The sequence below is a fragment of the Enhydra lutris genome, unplaced genomic scaffold, assembly GCF_002288905.1.
Source record: "Enhydra lutris kenyoni isolate GAN:26980312 unplaced genomic scaffold, ASM228890v2 scaffoldscaffold6, whole genome shotgun sequence".
In the NCBI taxonomy this organism is placed as follows: Eukaryota; Metazoa; Chordata; class Mammalia; order Carnivora; family Mustelidae; genus Enhydra; species Enhydra lutris.
The window spans coordinates 30205412-30225760 of record NW_019154090.1 but is presented as its reverse complement, the minus strand read 5'-3'; the positions used below and the strand labels follow the sequence as shown (position 1 = coordinate 30225760).

At 55.2% G+C, this 20349-nt stretch overlaps 1 protein-coding gene across 1 annotated transcript; it reads left to right on the top strand.

The window, feature by feature from the left end:
- The first annotated feature begins 470 nt into the window (after positions 1 to 470).
- LOC111141765 (adrenoceptor alpha 1D) lies at positions 471 to 19652 on the top strand. The gene is made up of 2 exons (XM_022494569.1): positions 471 to 1587; positions 19054 to 19652. The coding sequence occupies exons 1-2, from the start codon at positions 471 to 473 to the stop codon at positions 19650 to 19652; spliced, it is 1716 nt and encodes a 571-aa protein (XP_022350277.1).
- Positions 19653 to 20349: the final 697 nt, after the last annotated feature.

Sequence of the window (20349 nt, the reverse complement as noted above, 5' to 3'; positions counted from 1 at the left end):
TCCGGACCCCGGAATTGCTGATCGCCCGACTCGCGCTGCCCCTTCTCCCAGAGCGTGGGGCGCCCCCTCCCTCGGCGCCGGCCGCCCCCTCCTCCTTCCCTGCGCTGCCCCTCCTCCGTCCCGCCCCCCGCGCCGGGTCGAGAGCGCCGCAGTGGCTTTGCCTGCACTGCCCGGCCCCTGAGCTGCCGCTCTGCCCGCTCGCCTGGGCACGCTCAGAGAGCAGCGCGCGTCTCCAGCCCCGGCTCTCCGGTCCGACTCCGCCGCCAGCCTCGGGAGCCCCGGCCGCAACCCCGGCCGGCCCCGCTCCGCTCGCGGACAGCGGCGCTGGGCGCTACAGGAACTCCGGCAGGACCCCGACGGGACCCGCGCGCCGGGCTGCAGCCGGAGCCCCACGGCTATGCCCGGGGCCCCTCTCCTGGCCAGCCGCCTGTCCTGCGCCCGGGCCCGGCCCCCGACGGCCGCGCGCTGAGATGACTTTCCGCGACCTCCTGAGCGTCAGTTTCGAGGGACCCCGCCCTGACAGCAGCGCGGGGGGCTCCAGCGCGGGCGGCGGCGGGGGCGGCGCGGGCGGCGCGGCAGCCTCGGAGGGCCCGGCGGTGGGCGGCGTGCCGGGAGCCGCGGCCGGCGGCGGCGGCGGCGTGGTGGGAGCGGGCGGCGGCGAGGACAACCAGAGCTCCGCCGGGGAGCCGGGGGGCGCGGGCGCGGGCGGCGAGGTGAACGGCACAGCGGCCGTCGGGGGGCTGGTGGTGAGCGCGCAGGGCGTGGGCGTGGGCGTCTTCCTGGCCGCCTTCATCCTCACGGCTGTGGCGGGCAACCTGCTGGTCATCCTCTCGGTGGCTTGCAACCGCCACTTGCAGACAGTCACCAACTATTTTATCGTGAACCTGGCCGTGGCCGACCTGCTGCTGAGCGCCACGGTGCTGCCCTTTTCGGCCACCATGGAGGTACTGGGCTTCTGGGCCTTCGGCCGGGCCTTCTGCGACGTGTGGGCCGCCGTGGACGTGCTGTGCTGCACCGCCTCCATCCTCAGCCTCTGCACCATCTCGGTGGACCGCTATGTGGGCGTGCGCCACTCGCTCAAATACCCCGCGATCATGACCGAGCGCAAGGCGGCCGCCATCCTGGCCCTGCTCTGGGCCGTGGCCCTCGTGGTGTCCGTGGGGCCCCTGCTGGGCTGGAAGGAGCCCGTGCCCCCTGACGAGCGCTTCTGCGGCATCACGGAGGAGGCAGGCTACGCCGTCTTCTCCTCTGTGTGCTCCTTCTACCTGCCCATGGCCGTCATCGTGGTCATGTACTGCCGCGTGTACGTGGTAGCGCGGAGCACCACGCGCAGCCTTGAGGCGGGCGTCAAGCGAGAGCGCGGCAAGGCCTCCGAGGTGGTGCTGCGCATCCATTGTCGCGGAGCCAGCACGGGCGCCGCCGACGGGACGCACGGCCCACGCAGCGCCAAGGGCCACACCTTCCGCAGCTCCCTGTCCGTGCGCCTGCTCAAGTTCTCCCGCGAGAAGAAGGCGGCCAAGACGCTGGCCATCGTCGTGGGCGTCTTCGTGCTCTGCTGGTTCCCCTTCTTCTTCGTCCTACCGCTTGGTGAGTGACCCGTCTCCCACCAGCCCCTTCCTTTGCTCCTTGAGCCTGCGGCTTTGCCTTCCCGGCACCCAGACTGGGATGGCCTTCCCAGGCGGAAGGTGACTCTCCACCTGGGCACACAAGGTTGACTTAGCAACCTCGCTGGTGTCTTAGGCAGGTGCGCTTTGTGGTCGACAAAAGAGAGGCCCCTCGTGCTTGCAGGATTCGTTTTGAAAGCTTTGAACTTCTGTCCTTCCCCTCTCGACGTCCATGACAAGCCCAGGGTTTTTTTTCACACTCCCAAACCCCTAAATATAAGAGATCTGTGGCATCTGTGCAGAAGTCTGCTCCATAGGATGTGGTCAGCAGTGTACATGTTCCTCTAAATACCCCACCCGACACACACACACACACACACACACACACACACACACACACACATTCACAGACACAAATGCCAGCACCCAGTGGTGGGGGCAGAGTCCATGCAGGTGTCCCAAGCCCGTACATCAGCAGGGACTCGAAGCCACCTACTTTCTCCAGGAACTCATTCAGTTTCAGATGGCCGGGAGACCCTCGCTTCCTGGTGTCTGTGAATGCACTGGGCTCTCACTTCTGAAATCTCTTCTTGTAGGTGGGGAGGGGGCTGTGTGGGATCAGAAGGAAAGGGATAGGGACAAATTATCAAATGCAAAGTTAATATCGTTCATCATTGCTTCTGACATTGACTGAGTCCTTTAGCTCTCTTGAGAACTTTCCTGGTTCTCTCAGCAGCTTCCCTGCAGTCCTGGGAGGTAGGTGGCTGTTCTCAGGGGCTTCGTCCCACCCCCTGAAGGTCCCTCCTGGAAACCTCGGGGCCAGGTCAGCATAGGGAGGAGAAGGGGAGCATCGTCTCTGGGGACGTATTTGCCCTGAGTCATTTTGCCCATGGCTGCAACCTCAGCTGGCTCAAGCTGGGCCTCCCCTGTCTTTCCCAGGCCTCGCTCCTTCCACACTGTGCAGCGGAGTCAGGAAGGGGACAACGGCTTCCCTCCTACTCCCCTGCAGGCCCTCTCCACACAGCGGCCATGGTGAACGTATATTATAAATTAGAATGTTACTGTCCGTTAAAACCCCTCCATGCTTTCCAGCTGCCCTGGGAACAAAATCCAGACTCTCCACCATGGCCTGTGAGAGGGTGACCTTCAAATTTATTATTGTCCAAACCAAAACGAGATGTTATGAATATTTATGCTGGGATCCCAGGCACAAACCGGGACAGTGGGGGCAAACCCGAACATGTGCTTCCCCTCCTGGAAGCAGGGCCCCGGGTGACGGCCTCATGGCTTTGCTTCCCTGCCCCTTATTTGTTGAATGCTTTGGCTCCTCTGACCCTATTCCGGTTCCTTACCTATATGGGGCTCCTGCTCCTGCACTTGCTCGTCCCTCCATCTCACCTGCCCTCCACAACCCCTCCTGGCTAACTTTAGGTCTCCATTTAAATGTCCCCTCTTCAGAGAGGTCTTCCCTGATGCCTCAGCCTCCGTGTGTCCTTCTCTGGTCTCTCTCCCTTGGGGTTCAAGTTTCTCTTTCTTTACTGTCTCCTGCGTGCTGCTTGTTTGGTGTCCCGCCCCTGCACTGGCCCCAAAGCTCTTCAAGGGCAGGGCCTGGGGTCATTATCAAATCCACAGTGCCGGCACAGCGCCTGGCATAGGAGGAACAATGTGGCACAACAAGGACCACAGGCTCTGGCACCAGACAGCCTGGGTTCAAATTCTAGCTTTGCTCCGACTGGCTCTGGAATTTTGGGCAAGTTCCCGAACCTCTCTGTGCCTCTGCGTCCTCGTCTAGAAAATCAAGGTCGTGGTGATGATAGCAGTGCCCACCTGAGGACCCGCCGTGAGAATTCAGGAAGCTGCTGTATGTAAATCTAACCATTGCTTGTCACGAGCACCCTGCGAGCTAATGCTTTTGTAGTAGTCACTCTGAGTACATCACTGACTTGAAAATCAGCCAGCCAGAGGCCGCTGTGAGGGTGTAGGGAGGCATGGACACTAAGCAACACACTTGGGGGCCAAGTAGGCAGGCAGGAGAAAGTCAGTGTGTCCCCCCTCCTTTAGAAACCTGCCCCAGATTTAGTACCCTCCCCACAAAGCTCCCCACTCAGGCTCCTTTCTCCCACCAACCAACCCCTGCCTTATCCATGCCCACCCATACCCCACCCTGGGTGCCCTCATTCCCCCCCGCCCCCCACTTCACACTGCCCCCCAATAGGGAATGATCAAGCTGTGAACAGAAGGCCACCTCCCATTATGTTCTTTTAACTTCTTTTAAAATTTCCAGTTACAGAATGATGCACAGATAACAAGAAAATGCTAGGCCAAGGGTCCCTGTACCCATAATCACCCATACAGAACAGCTGTTCACATGTTCCCATATTTGCCTCAGATCCCTTTCTCTGTTTCTCTTTTCAAAGAAATAGAACACAGACAAAAGTAAGTTCCCTCCTGCGGTCCCTTCCTCCTCTGCTCCCTCCCTCCCCAGAGGTAAACCTGGAGTCTGTCACCCCATTCATCTCTTTATACTCTTACCGCAAATATCTGTATCCATAGTAATGTATAGTATTGTCTCGTCTGCCTTTAGGGTGTGTAGAATTGGCAGTATGCCGTGCACACCGTTCTTCAGTTTGCCTTTCTCATGCAACATTACCTCTCCGAGATTTACCTGAGCTGGTTCACTGTAGCAGCAGTACAGTATTCCATTCGAGAATATTCCATGGGATGTTACGCAGTCTTGTGCTGAGCATTTGATTTTTCATAGTTTTCACAGTTCCAGTCAACACTGCAAAGGGCTCCTATTGTTTTTGTTTTTTGTTTTTGGGTTTTTTGGTTTGGGGTTTTGTTGTTGTTGTTTGGGGGGGGGTGTTTTGAGGTTTAGAGCATGTGCTCCTCTTCCAGGAAGTCATCCCTAAATTTCCATGGTCTTTGGCTCTTTTTCAATCCCTCCATCTCTGCTGCTTCTCACACTTGGCATGGGGCCCCCCGGCGTGTCCTTGTCTCTTCCTTCCTACCAATCTGGTTTGTGCCCAGCCTCCCGAGCCCAAGAGCAGAGCCCAGGGCCACGGGTGGCGCCGAATTGAGTGGACTCTGGCAACAGTGAGCAACCAGGACAGAGGCCAAGCAGGGAGACAGAATATTCCGATCTTGCCTCTGCCATGGTGTGGCTGGGAGGGCAGAGCCTGCAGTGGGGGTGGCAGTGGCTTGAGGGCTGTGCAGAAATGAGAACCAACCAGGAGGTCCTGAGACCCCCCAGCACTGGGCCCAGGCCTGGGAGAAGGGAAGTTCCTTTGAAGGAGCAGAGACAATTCAGAGCATCAACTCTGGGGAGGAATGTGGAATCCAAAGGGCTGGCATATGCTGGTATGGGTGTGCCAAGATATGGTCAGGGTGGAGGAGGTTGAGTCCTTAGATAAAGGGGACCAAGAAGGGGGTGGTTGCCGAAGCAGGAGCATGGGGACAGAAAGGGGATGGAGAGACAAAGAGAAGAGCGGGGCTAGGGGTAGAGCTTTGGGGAGCACCCACTTTGAAGGAACCAGAAAGAGGTCGAGAAGGGGGCCACCAGAAAGAGTGGCATCTCCCTTCTCCTGGACCATTGTTCCCAGGCCAGGTGTGATGAGCACCAGAGGTGGAGGGCTTGAGAAAGAGCAGTGTGTGCCAGCCAGGGCTCTAGCCCATGGAAATGAAGGCACCTAGTAAGGCCACAACCCAGGGGCTGTCCAACAGACCCAGGGTGCCCCTCCCCCCTTGTCCACACTCAAAACCAAGTAGAAGCACGAGCCACAGCCGTAGTCTGTCACCTGTCTGACCCTGAGACGCCAGTCAACAAGGCCAGGAAGGAAGGTCTTGGCTCCTTCCAGGGCACCCAGGGAGCTGTGTGTGGATGCAAGACGCGTCACTTGCCCTCATGAGGGGGTCCCCACCTGCCTGAGCTATTCACTCCATCAGCGTGCCCACGCCCCCTGATGTGCCCAGGACAGCCCGGTTATGCCTGCCGAGTGGTATGATTACTAGCAATGCTCCCCTTTCACCCTCAAAGGTGTTCCAGGCTGAATGACAGAATATAGGGTCACCAATCCTTGGGGCCTTTGGAGGAGGGGCTCTTGGCAGCCCTTCCCAAGACAGGCAAGCAACCCCTGCTCTCACCTCAGCAAGCTGACGTGGAACTGGGTGCCTTAGAAAATCACAGGATGTCATGTAAAATCCCTTCTGACATCTAGAGGACCCGAAACTTACAGAATGCACATATGGAGAGGGGCAGCAGTTCTGGCCTGAGGACTTCCCTGGGGAAAGGGGGTTTGGTAGGGGTGCGGCGGGTGGGAAGGGCCCCTGATGAAAGCCTCTGCCCTAGGACACTTCGTGCGGTAGGCCTCTCACCCCCAGAGGTCTGGGCCAGCCTTTGGGGGCAGAAATCCCTGCCCCCAAGAGGGGAACAGAGAAACTGGGGAGAAACCTTGCCCCAGCAAGTGCCCATCTGCACAAGAGCTCCCTTCCTCTCCCAGGCACCTCCAGATGCATCTTCTCTTGCGGCTGTCATGGCAGTGACACTTCACTGCGTCAGGCTCAGGTGCCCCCTTAGCCATCCCCAGAGGTGGACCTGTCCCCTGGAACACACACACACACAGACATGACAGCCCCCCCCCCATTATTCCTGGGCTGCACTCCAAGCTCCCTTCCACTGGGCAGGTCACTGAGCCTGATTGGCCTTCGAATGTGCTCACTCGTGCAAAGTAGCCTCAGAGGCTCACAGCCCATGGCGCCCTCCCAAACACGCCTCAAGGTGGGCAAGCTGTCTAGAGGCTGATGTCAGAAGTCCTGGGACAGCCCAGCTGCTGTCCCAGACCCCACATCTAGCCATCTGTGAGCCATACTTGGGCCTTCTTCCCAGCCGGTCAGGCTCGGCCCTGTGATATCGCCACCCTGCCCACCCCTGGATTTAGTTAGGGGCTCCTTCCTGCTCCCCAAATATTCTGTACGTGCTTTGATCACAGGACATTGTAATTGCTAGTATTCTTACACATATCACAAAGCGGCAGGACAGAGGAAATTATACATATACGGACGTAGAAAAGTAGGGGGGCCTGTGGCCTGGGAGGCATGAAGTGGAGAGTCCATGGCAAGAGGAGTCCCGAGATGAGACAGGATGCCATCAACAGGTGGAGTAAATAAATTGTGCTGTGTTGTTAAATTTGCTGAACTACTATACAGCTAGGAAAAATAACGCAATGTGGATGGATTTCAGGGACACTATGCTGGACCAACTGAGCCAGATCTGAAATTAAAAGAACACAATCTACACGATTCTGTGTATACGAAGTTCAGAAACCAGCAAAACTAGTTGATGATTAAAGTCAGGTTGGTGGGTATACGCATTGGCTGGAAGAGGGAGCAAAGAAACCTTCCGAAGGGTTGAGAATGTTCTAGATCTTGGTCTGGGCAGGGACTACATTAGCATGTGCATATGTAAGTCATCAAGCTATACTCTTAAAACTTTATAACTTGACTGTCATTATCCGATGCCTGAATTAGAAAAAGAGAAGGCGGGAGGAGGCAGAAGACAGGCTCGAGCCACGCTGAGGAGTCGATGTCCAGACTGGCAAACATGCGTGCGCAGCCGGCTAGAGGGGGTCGATTCCTCATGTGCATCTGAGCGTTGGCCAAATGCCAAAGGACTCCTCTGCAAATGTTCCCTGAGGTCGCACAGGGGTTTACAGTCACAGGGGGACTGGTAAGGGATGCTTGGTGGCAGGTCCTCAGCAGTGCCATTAAATATCCCCTGGCCCGAAAGCCTGAAAAAAGGGCTGGCATCACATCTCCTAACTGTGCCTTTGTGGCACCTGGCACGTAGTAGGTGCTCAGTAAACATATGTAGAAGGCGGAAGTGGTGGATCCCATAGCCTTTTCACATCCCCCCATGCCAAGGGTCTGAGTGGTAAAGCACAGTACCCCTCTTTCTTTTTGGTTTTCTTTTATTCGGATAAGAACACTTAACATGAGATCTACACTTTTAGCAAGTTTTGACGTGTACAATGCACTATGTTAACTGTAGACACAGTGTTGCACAGTAGAGCTCTAGAATGTATTCATCTTAAGTGAAACTTCATTTATGCTGATGGATCAGCAGATCCCTAGCCCCCCTCCCCCCAGCCCCTGCCATTGTTCTCTTTGATTCCAAGGACCCAGCTTCCACAATGTCAACCCAAGCCCAGCCTTGGTGCATCCCAACCTCCACCCACCATCCCAGCACTGAGGATTATTCTGTTTTGTTTTGGTTTGGTTTTGAGGGTTATTTTGAAGAACATCCAGAAGCCTTATTAGTTCATCTGTAAATTCTTCAATATATATTTCTAGAACACAAGTTTTTTTGAAAAAAATAACCACAACCCATTATAACACATAGAAATAGTTGTTTAAGGGCAAATATGGTCTTCCTAGTGTTCAGATGTTGCCAGTCGCCTCATATATGTATCATTTGTTTGACTCAGGATCTGAGAAAGGTACGCGTATTGCATGTGGTTGATTTGCCCACTTGGTCTCTTTAATTGGTAAGATTCCCCTCCTCCCACCTTTTCCTTGCAATTTACTTAGTGAAGAAACCAGATCATGTGTCCCAAACAGGTGCCCACGGTCTGGAGTCTGTGTCCCCGTGGGGCCATTCAGTGTGTCCCTCTGGTCGGTGTACTTCCTGTGAACCGGCTCAATCAGAGTAAGCTTCAGTGTTTGGGCCAAGAACTCTTCCCTTTTGTGCTGTTACGAGTGGTTAGCGGCTCAGGTACCTGATAAGACGTCTTGGGCTCTGCTCGTACTTCTCTTACCCCAGAACCTGGAAGCAGCCATTTCTTCAAAGAGCCTCGGTCTCTTTTAGTGGCAAATGATCATTTAAAGATCACCGTCTGAGCTCTCAGCTGCTCAGTGAGACTGAGTTGGCCCCTGAATTAGCAGACAGAGCTAGTACATTTTATTTTTTTGTAAAAAAAAAAAAAAAATACACCACTGACGGGATGTTCCTAGGAGCCGCCCCTCCGCCCACATCCCCCCAACTGCAGAAGGGCATCCAGGGCCAGACAAATAGTTTTCTGCCAGCCCCACAGAGTTCATGGGTCCTAAGGCAAACACGGGGGCACGGGATTTCTGATCTATTCCCAGTCCATCTTGAGCCAGAGTATCCGCCGATTACCTCTCACCAAGGAAAACTGGCACTGCAAGGAATTCAAGAGAATTGGCTTGACACAGCTGGCCCCATGGTGCCCTCACATCACCCCTTCATGTTCTCAACAATCCATCAGAGACCAGGCCCCTAGCGCGGTCACCTCTTCCTGACAGCCTTCCATGATTGTGCCCACTTCAAAATGGCCTTATCTCCTACCACTCTCCCCTTCCCCTTCTCTGTTCCAGTGATCCCAACTTCTTGGTTGTCCTCCAACATCTCAGGTTCCCTGTTGCTTCAGGGCCTTTGCACATGCCCTTCCACTGTCTGGCATTCTCTTTCCTCACGTGGCTGTGTGGCTCAGTCCCCCCTCGGGGTCTCTAGGTCTCAGCTCAAGTGTGCTTGATTAGAGAGGTTTATTTGACCCTTTACAGTATAGCAAAGAGGTTTGCAGGCAGCAGACGTCCCAGGCTCTCTTGGCAGAGGAACTACTGAGCTTCAGAGTCAGAGCCACTGAGCAAGCAGTTGAGAGAAGGGGGAGAGAGAAAGGCAGCATGGGGCAGGGAATTCCTTCTCTCCCAGACCTACTGGTGAGAAGACACCTGACTATCCAGGAGAATGTGGTATTTCTAACTACACTCTAGCTCTCTGGCCAGAGAGAAAGGCTGCCTGTGAATAGAAAAGTCCCCAGTGATGGAATGGGTGGGAAAGGGGCAGGCTGGGGTGCAGCCTGATATTTCATGGTCGGCTGCAAGTTATGAGCAAGCCTGGCTGTGAATTCTGACTTTCTGCCAAGAACAAGTTCCCTTCTGGTGGTGCCAGAAGAAAGCTGTTAATCACACAGCCCGCCCCATGGCTTCACAACTGTCATTCCCCAGCGGGGCTCGGCCAGCTCGGCCGCCTCTAGCCTAACCAGCATCTCAGTAGCATCTCCATCTCCTAGACCTGGACATCTCTGGTCCTTAGGCATGGAGACTGGCTTGGTAATCATCAGGGCTGCAAACGCAAAATCTCACGGGCTGCCTCAGTTTCCCCAACAATGTGTGGGCCTGGCTTGGATATCCCATCCCACTCAGGATATCCTGAGCCACCCAGGCACCCCATCCATTTATATTTTTAAAGAATCGCTCTAGCTGCTGGGTTGAGGATAAAAAGCAGGGTAGAAGCACAGGGAGGAGGGTAGCTATTGAGTTCTGACCTTGCGTCCTTCCTCTCTGCCCTTGGTGACTCCTTTCTGTAACCACTACCCTTATCATTGTTCTGCAAACATGCCAGTGTGTCTGGCATATCCCACCCCCGACAGCCAGCATGCCACAGAACGAGCCTACCTGTTGACATAGGAGAGAGGCCCTTCCTTTTGTGGCTAGTGGCTACCCAGCCCCACTCAACGTTAGGTTAGACTCCTGACCGAGGTGCCCCAATATGGGAAATGGGGGAAAGCAGATGGGAGCAAGACTGATGGGACACTCGCATGAGAGCAAGGCTGAGAAGAGAGAAGCAAGCAGGAGTTGGGTCTGTGCTCATCTCCCACCTGTGTTCTTACTACTCCTCTCAGGTGCCTAGAGGTGATCCCTCAGCCCCCGCTGAGGGTCAGGCACCTCTGGGTCAGGCACCTGTGTTAGAGGCTGGGATGAAAACAGCCATCAGTCTCATTGCTGCCTTCAAGAAACTGATCATCTAGGAGGGTAGATAGAGCAGTAACGAATTTTATTAAAATGCGGGCTTGCATAAAAGAGCAGGTAACCCAGGCTTGATGGGGAGGACGCCAGCCCCAAGGCTCGAGGGCTGGGAAGGACGAAACAGTTGGGGCCAAGCAGAAAGGCAGAAGAAGCCCAGCCCCCTGTGGGAGGACCTGCTCGCAGCTTCATCCCTCAGCTTGTGGCCAAATCTGGAGGGGAGCATAGACAGCACTGGGTTCTAAAAAGCCTTGACTGCAACACAAGAAAGATTGGGGTTAGTCCTCAGACCCGCTGGAAGCCACTTGCAGTTTTCAGAGGTTTAAGGAGAGAAACCAATTTTAGAAAAAGCCTCCAGCAGCTGTGTGTGGAGTGGAGAGGCCACAGGACCCTTGGGGGCCATCGCAGCCATGCAAACAAAATGAGATGCCAGACTAAGCAAAAGCCTCAAGAATGAGGTGAAGGGAAGGACCCTGCTAGAGAGAAAATCGAAGGCACCTGGCATGATGGCCAGTTGGACACGGAGAGTAAAGAAGAGGGACTCACTGAGCAAACTCGGCAAGTGTCCAGCACCTACTGTGTGTTCAGTGTGCTCAGGAGGGCTTCAGGGCCATGGGAGCGTAGTGCCAAGCAAAACAGGCACAAGTGCTGCCCTGGGGACTTGGCGGCAGACAGAGATGCTGGACAAAATGAAAACTCAAACAGTACGGGAGGAGGCGGGTAGGTGCCACGGAGAGCCAGTTGAGGGGGATGGGAAGTGCTGGGTTTGGGGAGGGCAACTCAGTTTTACGTGGGAAGCCAGGGAGACCTCACTGCAAAGGTGAGCTCACGAGCCATGTGGATATCTGGGCAAAGAAGATGATGAGGAAAAGCAAGTGCAAAGGCCCTGTAGTGGGAGTGTGTCTGGCATATCCAAGAAGTAAAATGGAGGGCAGGATGGCTGGAATAGAGTCGGGGGGTTAGGAAGAGAGGATGGCAGAGGGGTTGGGGGGCCACATGTCAAGCTGTGTAGGTTGTAGGCTTTTACTGGGAGGGGGAAGGGTAGCTCTTAGAGGGTTTTGGAACCTAAGGAGTGACTTGATCCATTTTTTTTAAAGATTTTATACATTTATTTTACAGACCTCTGTCTGTAGAGCAACATCTCTATCACAAGTGGGCAGAGAGGCAGGCAGAGAGAGAGGAAGAAGCAGGCTCCCTGCTGAGCAGAGAGCCCGATGTGGGGTTCGATCCCAGGACCCTGGGATCACGACCTGAGCCAAAGACAGAGGCTTTTACCCACTGAGCCACCCAGGCGCCCCATCCATTTATATTTTTAAAGAATCGCTCTAGCTGCTGGGTTGAGGATACAAAGCAGGGTATAAGCACAGGGAGGAGGGTAGCTATTGAGTTCTGACCTTGTGTCCTTCCTCTCTGCCCTCGGTGACTCCTTTCTGTAACCATTACCCTCATCATTGTTCTACAAACATGCCAGGGCCATTGCAGGGCCTTTGCACTGGCTATTCTCACTGCCTGAAAAGGTTTTTCTCTCCATTTGTCCACATGCTCTATTCAGCCCTTCACTCAAATGTGACATCCTCAGCAGGATGTCCTGCTTTCCTGGCCACCTTATCCAAAATCTATCCCACCCCCCACAGACACACAAATACACACCTCCTATCTTCTTCCCCTGCTTTGCTTCTCCTTAGCATATTTAATTATCTGATATGTTTGCATTTTCCTTGTTTATCCCATGTCTTGCCAGCCTTGCCCAGTGAAATGTAAGCTTCATGAGGTCAGGATAAGTGTGACATGGCAGTAGACACCCAAGTGGAGAGGTCTGGGAGGCAGTTAGACCTGAGTCTGGAATTCAGGAGAACGGTCTGGGCTGGAGATAGAACTTAGGGGCATTATCATCTGAAGTCAGTATTTAAACCCATGAGCTGGGATGAAATCACCAGGAGAATGTGAAGGGAAGAGATTCCAGACTCTTCTGAGAAGGGCACTCTTACATTTAGCAATGGGGACGTGCAGAAGCAGCAGCAGAGGGCATGGCTACGGAGTAGAAAATCCAAGAGTGTGGCACCCTGGGAGATGAGATGGCACCAGGTGAGACGAGAGGAGTCCGGGGGGGATGAGATCCATGTTCGCAGGACAGGAGGAGCAGGGCTCTACAGCAGAGCAGCGAAAAGCAGGTGGGGAAGGGAAGTAGGCAGGTGTGGGCAGAAAAGAGACCAAGGATGAGGTTGTAGCCCGAGACCCAGCAGAGAGGGTGCAGATGGGACAGGGGCATCCTCTTGAAGGGGACCGATGGATGGAGCGTACCACCACACAAGGAGGCATGCTGACCCCGGGCAGGAGAGACCTCCTTCTTACTAAGGAGGCGAGGTGAGGGAAGCTTGAGCAAGTGTGCAACTTCCTTGACTGCTGTTTCCTGCGTGAAATGGGAAGTGATCGGCGGCTCCGGAAGAGGCAAAGGGGTGGAGTAAATGCTCAAGGAGATGGTCCAGGGAATCAGGCTGAGGGTGAGGAGCAAGGTCCCGGGAAGCAGGCTGAGGGAAGAGGAGCAAGGTCCCGGGAAGCAGGCTGAGGGTGAGGAGCAAGGTCCCGGGAAGCAGGCTGAGGGTGAGGAGCAAGGTCCCGGGAAGCCCCAGACAGAGCTGAGTTCGGGAACCCTAACATATTCAGGGAGTGGGTAAATCACTCCAGAGTTCAAGTCTGGGTGAATACGTACAGCCCAAATCCAGAAGGAGGTGGACATGGGAGGGTTGAGAAGGGTACAAGGGGTTGGGGGTGGGGAGGGTGAGTGACTAGGAGACTCAGCTAAGCAGGGATGATAGGAGAAATCCAAGGGCGGGCAGAAGGTCCAAGTGCAGATAAGAAAGAGAGGAAGAGAAGCTGCAGTCGCAGTGGAAAACAGGTTTTAAGTGAAGAAAGGAAATGTTCAGGTTTATCTTTTAAAAGCCCCCCCCTCCCAGGGGCGCCTGGGTGGCTAGGTTGGTTGGGCATCTGACTCTTGGTTTGGCTCAGGTCATGGTCTCATGGGTGGTGGGATCGCCCCACATCAGCTCCAAGCTCGGCTGCTTGGAGATTCTCTCCCTCTGCCCCCTCTCCCCTCGCTCATGCTCTCTTTCTCTCTCCAAGATAGAGGAGTAAATCTTTAAAAATAAAAATGAAAATAATAAAAGGAGGGGCGCCTGGGTGGCTCAGCGGGTTAAAGCCTCTGCCTTTGGCTCAGGTCATGATCTCAGGGTCCTGGGATCGAGCCCCACATCGGGCTCTCTGCTCGGCAGGGAGCCTGCTTCCTCCTCTCTGCCTGCCTCTCTGCCTACTTGTGATCTGTCTCTGTCAGAGAAATAAATAAAATCTTAAAAAATAATAATAATAATAATAAAAGGATTATTTTTATAATCCTATAATCAGACCAGGGGGTGGCATAAAGGGGAGGGGCATTCCAGGACCAATAGGAGTTGGTGATGGATGGGATGCCGGGTGTGACAGAGAGAGGGGTTGGAATGTATGAAGCGCCAATGATGGGCCAAGTACATGTGGAGAGCTTACCATTTAGAGATGAGATAGGCATGCGGTGCCTGACTGGCTTATCTGGGAGGAGCATTTGACTCTTGTTCTCAGCATCATGAGTTCAAGCCCTACATTGGGTATACAGATTACTTAAATAAATAGAGGAGCAAGGTCCCGGGAAGCAGGCTGAGGGTGAGGAGCAAGGTCCCGGGAAGCAGGCTGAGGGTGAGGAGCAAGGTCCCGGGAAGCCCCAGACAGAGCTGAGTTCGGGAACCCTAACATATTCAGGGAGTGGGTAAATCACTCCAGAGTTCAAGTCTGGGTGAATACGTACAGCCCAAATCCAGAAGGAGGTGGACATGGGAGGGTTGAGAAGGGTACAAGGGGTTGGGGGTGGGGAGGGTGAGTGACTAGGAGACTCAGCTAAGCAGGGATGATAGGAGAAATCCAAGGGCGGGCAGAAGGTCCAAGTGCAGATAAGAAAGAGAGGAAGAGAAGCTGCAGTCGCAGTGGAAAACAGGTTTTAAGTGAAGAAAGGAAATGCTCAGGTTTATCTTTTAAAAGCCCCCCCCCCCAGGGGCGCCTGGGTGGCTAGGTTGGTTGGGCATCTGACTCTTGGTTTGGCTCAGGTCATGGTCTCATGGGTGGTGGGATCGCCCCACATCAGCTCCAAGCTCGGCTGCTTGGAGATTCTCTCCCTCTGCCCCCTCTCCCCTCGCTCATGCTCTCTTTCTCTCTCCAAGATAGAGGAGTAAATCTTTAAAAATAAAAATGAAAATAATAAAAGGAGGGGCGCCTCGGTGGCTCAGCGGGTTAAAGCCTCTGCCTTTGGCTCAGGTCATGATCTCAGGGTCCTGGGATCGAGCCCCACATCGGGCTCTCTGCTCGGCAGGGAGCCTGCTTCCTCCTCTCTGCCTGCCTCTCTGCCTACTTGTGATCTGTCTCTGTCAGAGAAATAAATAAAATCTTAAAAAATAATAATAATAATAATAAAAGGATTATTTTTATAATCCTATAATCAGACCAGGGGGTGGCATAAAGGGGAGGGGCATTCCAGGACCAATAGGAGTTGGTGATGGATGGGATGCCGGGTGTGACAGAGAGAGGGGTTGGAATGTATGAAGCGCCAATGATGGGCCAAGTACATGTGGAGAGCTTACCATTTAGAGATGAGATAGGCATGTGGTGCCTGACTGGCTTATCTGGGAGGAGCATTTGACTCTTGTTCTCAGCATCATGAGTTCAAGCCCTACATTGGGTATACAGATTACTTAAATAAATAAACATTTTTTTTCTTTTAAAGATAAAGTAGACAGGAAACTGATGGTCGCCTGCTATGTTCTTGGCACTTAGACATGAGAAGATGTGCTATAGGGAAAGTACCCCTAACTGTGGGGTTGGGAAGGGTGGTGTGCAGAGGGCTTCCAGGTGGTGGTGTCGCTGGAGCTGGCACTAACAGGTGGAAGGAGGCAGTACAATCTGGGAAGAGCAGGAGCAAATGCACCCAGGCAAGCCTGGGGAGGCCACTGTGGTCAGAGGGCGGCAAGAAGTCAGCGCAGCCATTCAGCTGATGCACAGGAAGACGAAAGACTGCTGAGGGAAGTAGGAGCCATAAGAGAAAGGAGAGCAAGGGTGTGAAGCCGGGAGCCAGAGGAGCGGTGGGAGGCTGAGGGAGGCTGCCCCACACAGGCCTCTGTTTCTAGTGACAGTTGCCAAGTTGAGTTAGTGGGGCTGGGCTTTCTGCCGGCAGGGAAGGCTGTGGGAGAGGGAGCCAGGTCAGGGCAGGAAAGGGGGCTGCCAGGCACTGAGGGACAGTGGCCTTGTCTCAGAGCCCCCAACTGCTTGTTGGGGCTTTCCTGTAGCTGGGCTCAGGGGCTGGCACAGGTGGGTGCCAGGCCGCTGGAGAGAGAGGAGAAGGCATATAGGCAAGGTTGGCCTAAGTAACCACAAGTCACAGGGGTTGGGGGAGCAGAAAGCTGGGAGTGGCCGAAAAGGGGCTTGTCCACTGATGACCCCACGGCTGGGTGGCATTGCAGGGACAATGCCCATGAGCCAAGTGCCCATCCTCAGGGGTCTCGGGGCAGCTCCCCATTTCATCTATGCATGCCAAGGGCAGGGATGGGTTCACAGCCCCCTTGGACCCCAGAGGTCTTGGCCAGAGGTTCAAGCTGATGAGAGAGTGTTGGGCGGATGGGCAGGACAGCAGGGAGACATGGCAGGGCAGACTGCAGCCCTCTGAGCAGAGGTGACTGTGAGGCTCAGAACTGCCCCTCATGAAGGGGACAGAGGTGCTGTTCCTTGTGGAAGCCGGAACCCATGCACAGGCATCTGTATTTTCAGGACAAGATGTCTGCGCACAGTGGGCAGAGAGCACATGGAACGCCAGATGCTGTCAGTGTCCCCTCCATGCCATCCCCTGGACCTTCAGGCCACATCAGCCAATTTCCATCCCAACACCTGCCCACATCTTTGCCCAGGGCCTTTCTCCACCCACCCAAACTCTCATCATCCACGCACACAGCAGGCAGGAAGCGTGGGAAATGAACACCTCGGGGAGCAGCACAACCCATGCCTGATGAATGAGGGTGTAGACACCCCGCCTCCCTCACCCCGCTGGTGGGACCACTCTGAGGTTCCTGGACTTCCTGGTGTCCCAGAGCTCCCAGTGGCATTGCACCCCAGTTGTTCACAATGAGCAACTTGCCCTTGAATCCTTGTCTCAGGGTCTGCTTCCAAAGCCCAAAGTAAGGCAAGAAGCTCAGCAGGACAAGGAGGAAAATCTGGGGGCAGGAAGGCTGAGTGTAGATCCCAGGTCTGCAGCAAGCTTCTGCACAGGTTGCTTGAGCATAAAATAGAATAGTGTTTATTATGGCTGAGGGCATCCTCACAATATGCTGTGTCGCCCACAAATCTGAGCAAAAACCACGCCGGTAACAGCGCTGTTCGGCCGGCTCCGGGCTTGCAGCTGAACGCATAGCCCGCTGATTTGTCATCCTGGGCTAAATATAAAAGAACCGTGGCCTGAGTCAGAGTTATTTTCAGCACTGTGTCTTACTTTGCGGCCACCGAGGGATGCTATTCAGAGGGCCACCTTCCTGGGGGCTGAAGTCAACCCTGGTGGCCCCCAGGGCCAGGGACAACTGTCTAATTCCACTCCCAGGGGGAAGTTGCCTCCTCAGCATATGCTGACAGATGCCCCCACCTCCCCCAAACCCACCAGGTCTTGGCTTCCGTTTCTGGCTACTCTCCAGATCCGGGAACTGGTCTCTTCCCCGGGGCGGAGCTGTCCTCCCTCAAAAGCCACCCAAGAGGGAGAGGGGAAGTAAAGCAACACTAGTGTTTATTAAGAGCCTGCGAAGTTCTGCGCCCTGAAATGCGTGAATCTTCACGACATCCCTTCCAGAGAAGTGTTACTGGATTTCGCAGAAAGCATGAGACTTGCTCAGGGCTGCGTGACTGCGGTCTCAATGGCCTGTGCCTCATGACGCTGGGCAACTCTCCTTCTGCCACTGCCACCACCACCGTGGGTCTTGGCACTGAGAATTCTCTATGTGGTAGGAGGTGGGTGATGGGCAAGTGCTCCCAGGTCAGAGAGGGGGTCGTGGTGCCTCTGCCCCCTCAATAGGGGACTTGCTCTCATTTCTCTGGGGGCCAAGGGAGGAGAGAGCATGGCCCAAGATTTGTCAAGGCCCCCTGGCCCTGGCCCACTCAGTCTCACAGGCACCTGCAACTTTTGCCCCTGGTGGGATGTCCCTGTCACCATCCCCTCCCGCGCAGCTGCTGAGGATGTGAGAACGAGAGTGGCTTTGGCTTTCTGCATCATGCATGCCCTTACGTTTTGTCGTGTGCCTTTTGAAGACATGACCCCTCAGGTCAGTGATGGGGATGACAGGGGAGAAGTGGGCAGGGAGGAGGATCTTTCTGACAGAGCTCAGGTCCTAGTGCACGCACCCCTACCTGCCTGGCACTCAGCTCCCTCAAAGCTACCCCCAGTAGCCCTCCCTGACCACTTCCCCTGAGATGGCCCCACTGACCTCCGTTCCAACAGCCACGGGCATTGTATTTACTGAGGCTTAATTCTAGGCTCTTGTCTCTCACCTGCTTGAAAACATCCATGGCTCCCAACTACCCACAAATACATGTGGAAATTCCCAGCACTTCAGGCCCTTTACCATCTGTCCCAAATGACGTTTTTCTTGGTGTATCCCACAGGACATTCCCAGGCCCCCAACTTGTACTCCTCTTGCCCACCTGTCCACTCCTCTGCTGTCTCCCTCTGTCCCTCCTCATCTCCTCCACACTCCTGTCCATCTTCTGAGAACCCTGGAAGCCCCCCGGCCTCCATGCTGAGCACTACCATCACCCTGTCTTCATTTCCTTGATAGTTTATGCCCATGGGTGCTCAGGGAATGTGGCCATGCTTGATGTGAGCCCAGCACAGTGCCTGACGTGGGGCAAGCCTTGGTCAATATTTAATTCAAAGGCGCTTACCCTTTTAGTGCCACAGACAGCCCTGCACATCTGGCAAAGCTTGGCAGGGGGCCCTTCTCAGGGTTATGCTTTCAAATGCATAAACTAAAATACAAGAAATTGCAAAGAAAACTGATTTGGTCGAACACATCAAAATATTTGTGAATGAAATCTGTGAGTTAGTAAGTCACTTGCTTCTAGGTTAGGGCAGTAAAAGGATCTAGGGGTGCGTTCGGATGTCTGTCGTTTGCAAATAGCAGCGTGGACAGCGTTTCAAAGCGTCTGCAACAATTGAATGTGACAGGAAAATATCTGGCAGGAACTGCTCATAGCAGGTCGAATCCTAGAAAACTGCCAATCTTGCACCCGTTTTGAGCTCCAAGAACCGTGATTGCATATGGCTCCGTCTCCTCCTGCGCAGGTTTGTTGCCGACACTCGTCTTGAGGGAAATGAACAGTATCGGGTAGAAGTGAGTAAAATGGAAAATGATTTTTCCTCATCCAAGTTCATGGACCCCTCGAATTATACCAGGGACCCCTTGGGGAGAGAGACCTTGAGAGACCCGAGTTCACGACGCCTTTGCGCCCAGGGGCTACCTAGGCTTCCCTCTCCCCAAGTCTCCGTCTAACAGGCGTGACTCTCTGTCCCTCCCTCCCCCAGGCTCCCTGTTCCCGCAGCTGAAGCCGTCGGAGGGCGTCTTCAAGGTCATCTTCTGGCTCGGCTATTTCAACAGCTGCGTAAACCCGCTCATCTACCCTTGCTCCAGCCGCGAGTTCAAGCGCGCCTTCCTCCGCCTGCTGCGCTGCCAGTGCCGGCGTCGCCGGCGCCGCCGTCCCCTCTGGCGCGTCTATGGCCACCACTGGCGGGGCTCGACCGCGGGCCCGCGCCCTGACTTTGATCCCGGCCGCGACGCCGCGCCCCCTGGGGCTCCGCTGGCCCTCACCGCGCCCTCGGCCCCCGGCTCCCCCGACACGCCGGAGGCGCAGGCTCCCGTCGCCGGTCGTCGAAAGCCGTCCTGCGCCTTCCTCGAGTGGCGGCTGCTCGGGCCGTTCCGGAGACCGACCACTCAGCTGCGTGCCAAGGTCTCCAGCCTGTCGCACAAGATCCGCGCCGGGAGCGCGCGCGCAGAGGCCGCCAGCACCCTGCGGGCGGAGGTGGAGGCGGTGTCCCTGGGAGTCCCCCACGACGTGGCCGAGGGCGCCACCTGCCAGGCCTACGAACTGGCGGACTACAGCAACCTCAGGGAGACTGATATTTAAGGACCCTGAGCGAGCCGAGGAGTGTGCTGGGGGAGGAGAAAAGGGTGGGGGAACGGGGGTGGGGGGCGGTGAGGGAGGCTGGCTTTGTTCAAGAGGCCCGGGCCGGATCAGGGAAGGGACACTGATCAGGGCGGCTGCTCTGGGGCCTCCCCGAGGAACTGAGGCGGGGGAAACGTGAAAAGTTGTGCCCCCCTCCTAGCCGCGGGTGCCTGGAGCTCCTCCTTTTGGAGGAAGGAGCTGCGGGTTCCTGGGGGGGGGGGGGGGGGCTTTGCCCCCAGTCGTTTGAGAAACAGTGCCCCATCCATGCCCTGAACCCTGGACAGACAGCCTCAAGTGTGGCAAGGCAGTCCCGCCCCTCCTCCTGGGGCAGAAGGGGCGCAGAGGCCCCGCCTGGCTGTCCCCAGTCCTACCCTAGGAAAAAAGTCAGTGGGACCAGGGCTTCTCAATGGACACAATTTCTCCTTACTGCCTGGCGGAATCCAGTGGACCTGCTGCCACCATCAACTTGGTGGCAGATTGGATGACTGTCCTACAAGCCTGTTGTATTTACCCATGGACCCACTCCCCCCTACAGAGGCTCCTCCACTCATACCCCATCACCTGGCCCTGCCCCTCATTATCTCCCAAGGGCCTTACTGTTTACACTCTGTACATAGTGCCTGTGCCCATCACTTCTTGCCGGGATCTGGAGCCATCA

Excerpts from the sequence above, each read along its gene's own strand:
- LOC111141765 (XM_022494569.1), top strand. The coding sequence starts at position 471 with ATGACTTTCCGCGACCTCCTGAGCGTCAGTTTCGAGGGACCCCGCCCT. Across the intron at positions 1,588-19,053 it reads CTTCTTCGTCCTACCGCTTG|GCTCCCTGTTCCCGCAGCTG; the intron begins GTGAGTGACCCG and ends TCCCTCCCCCAG.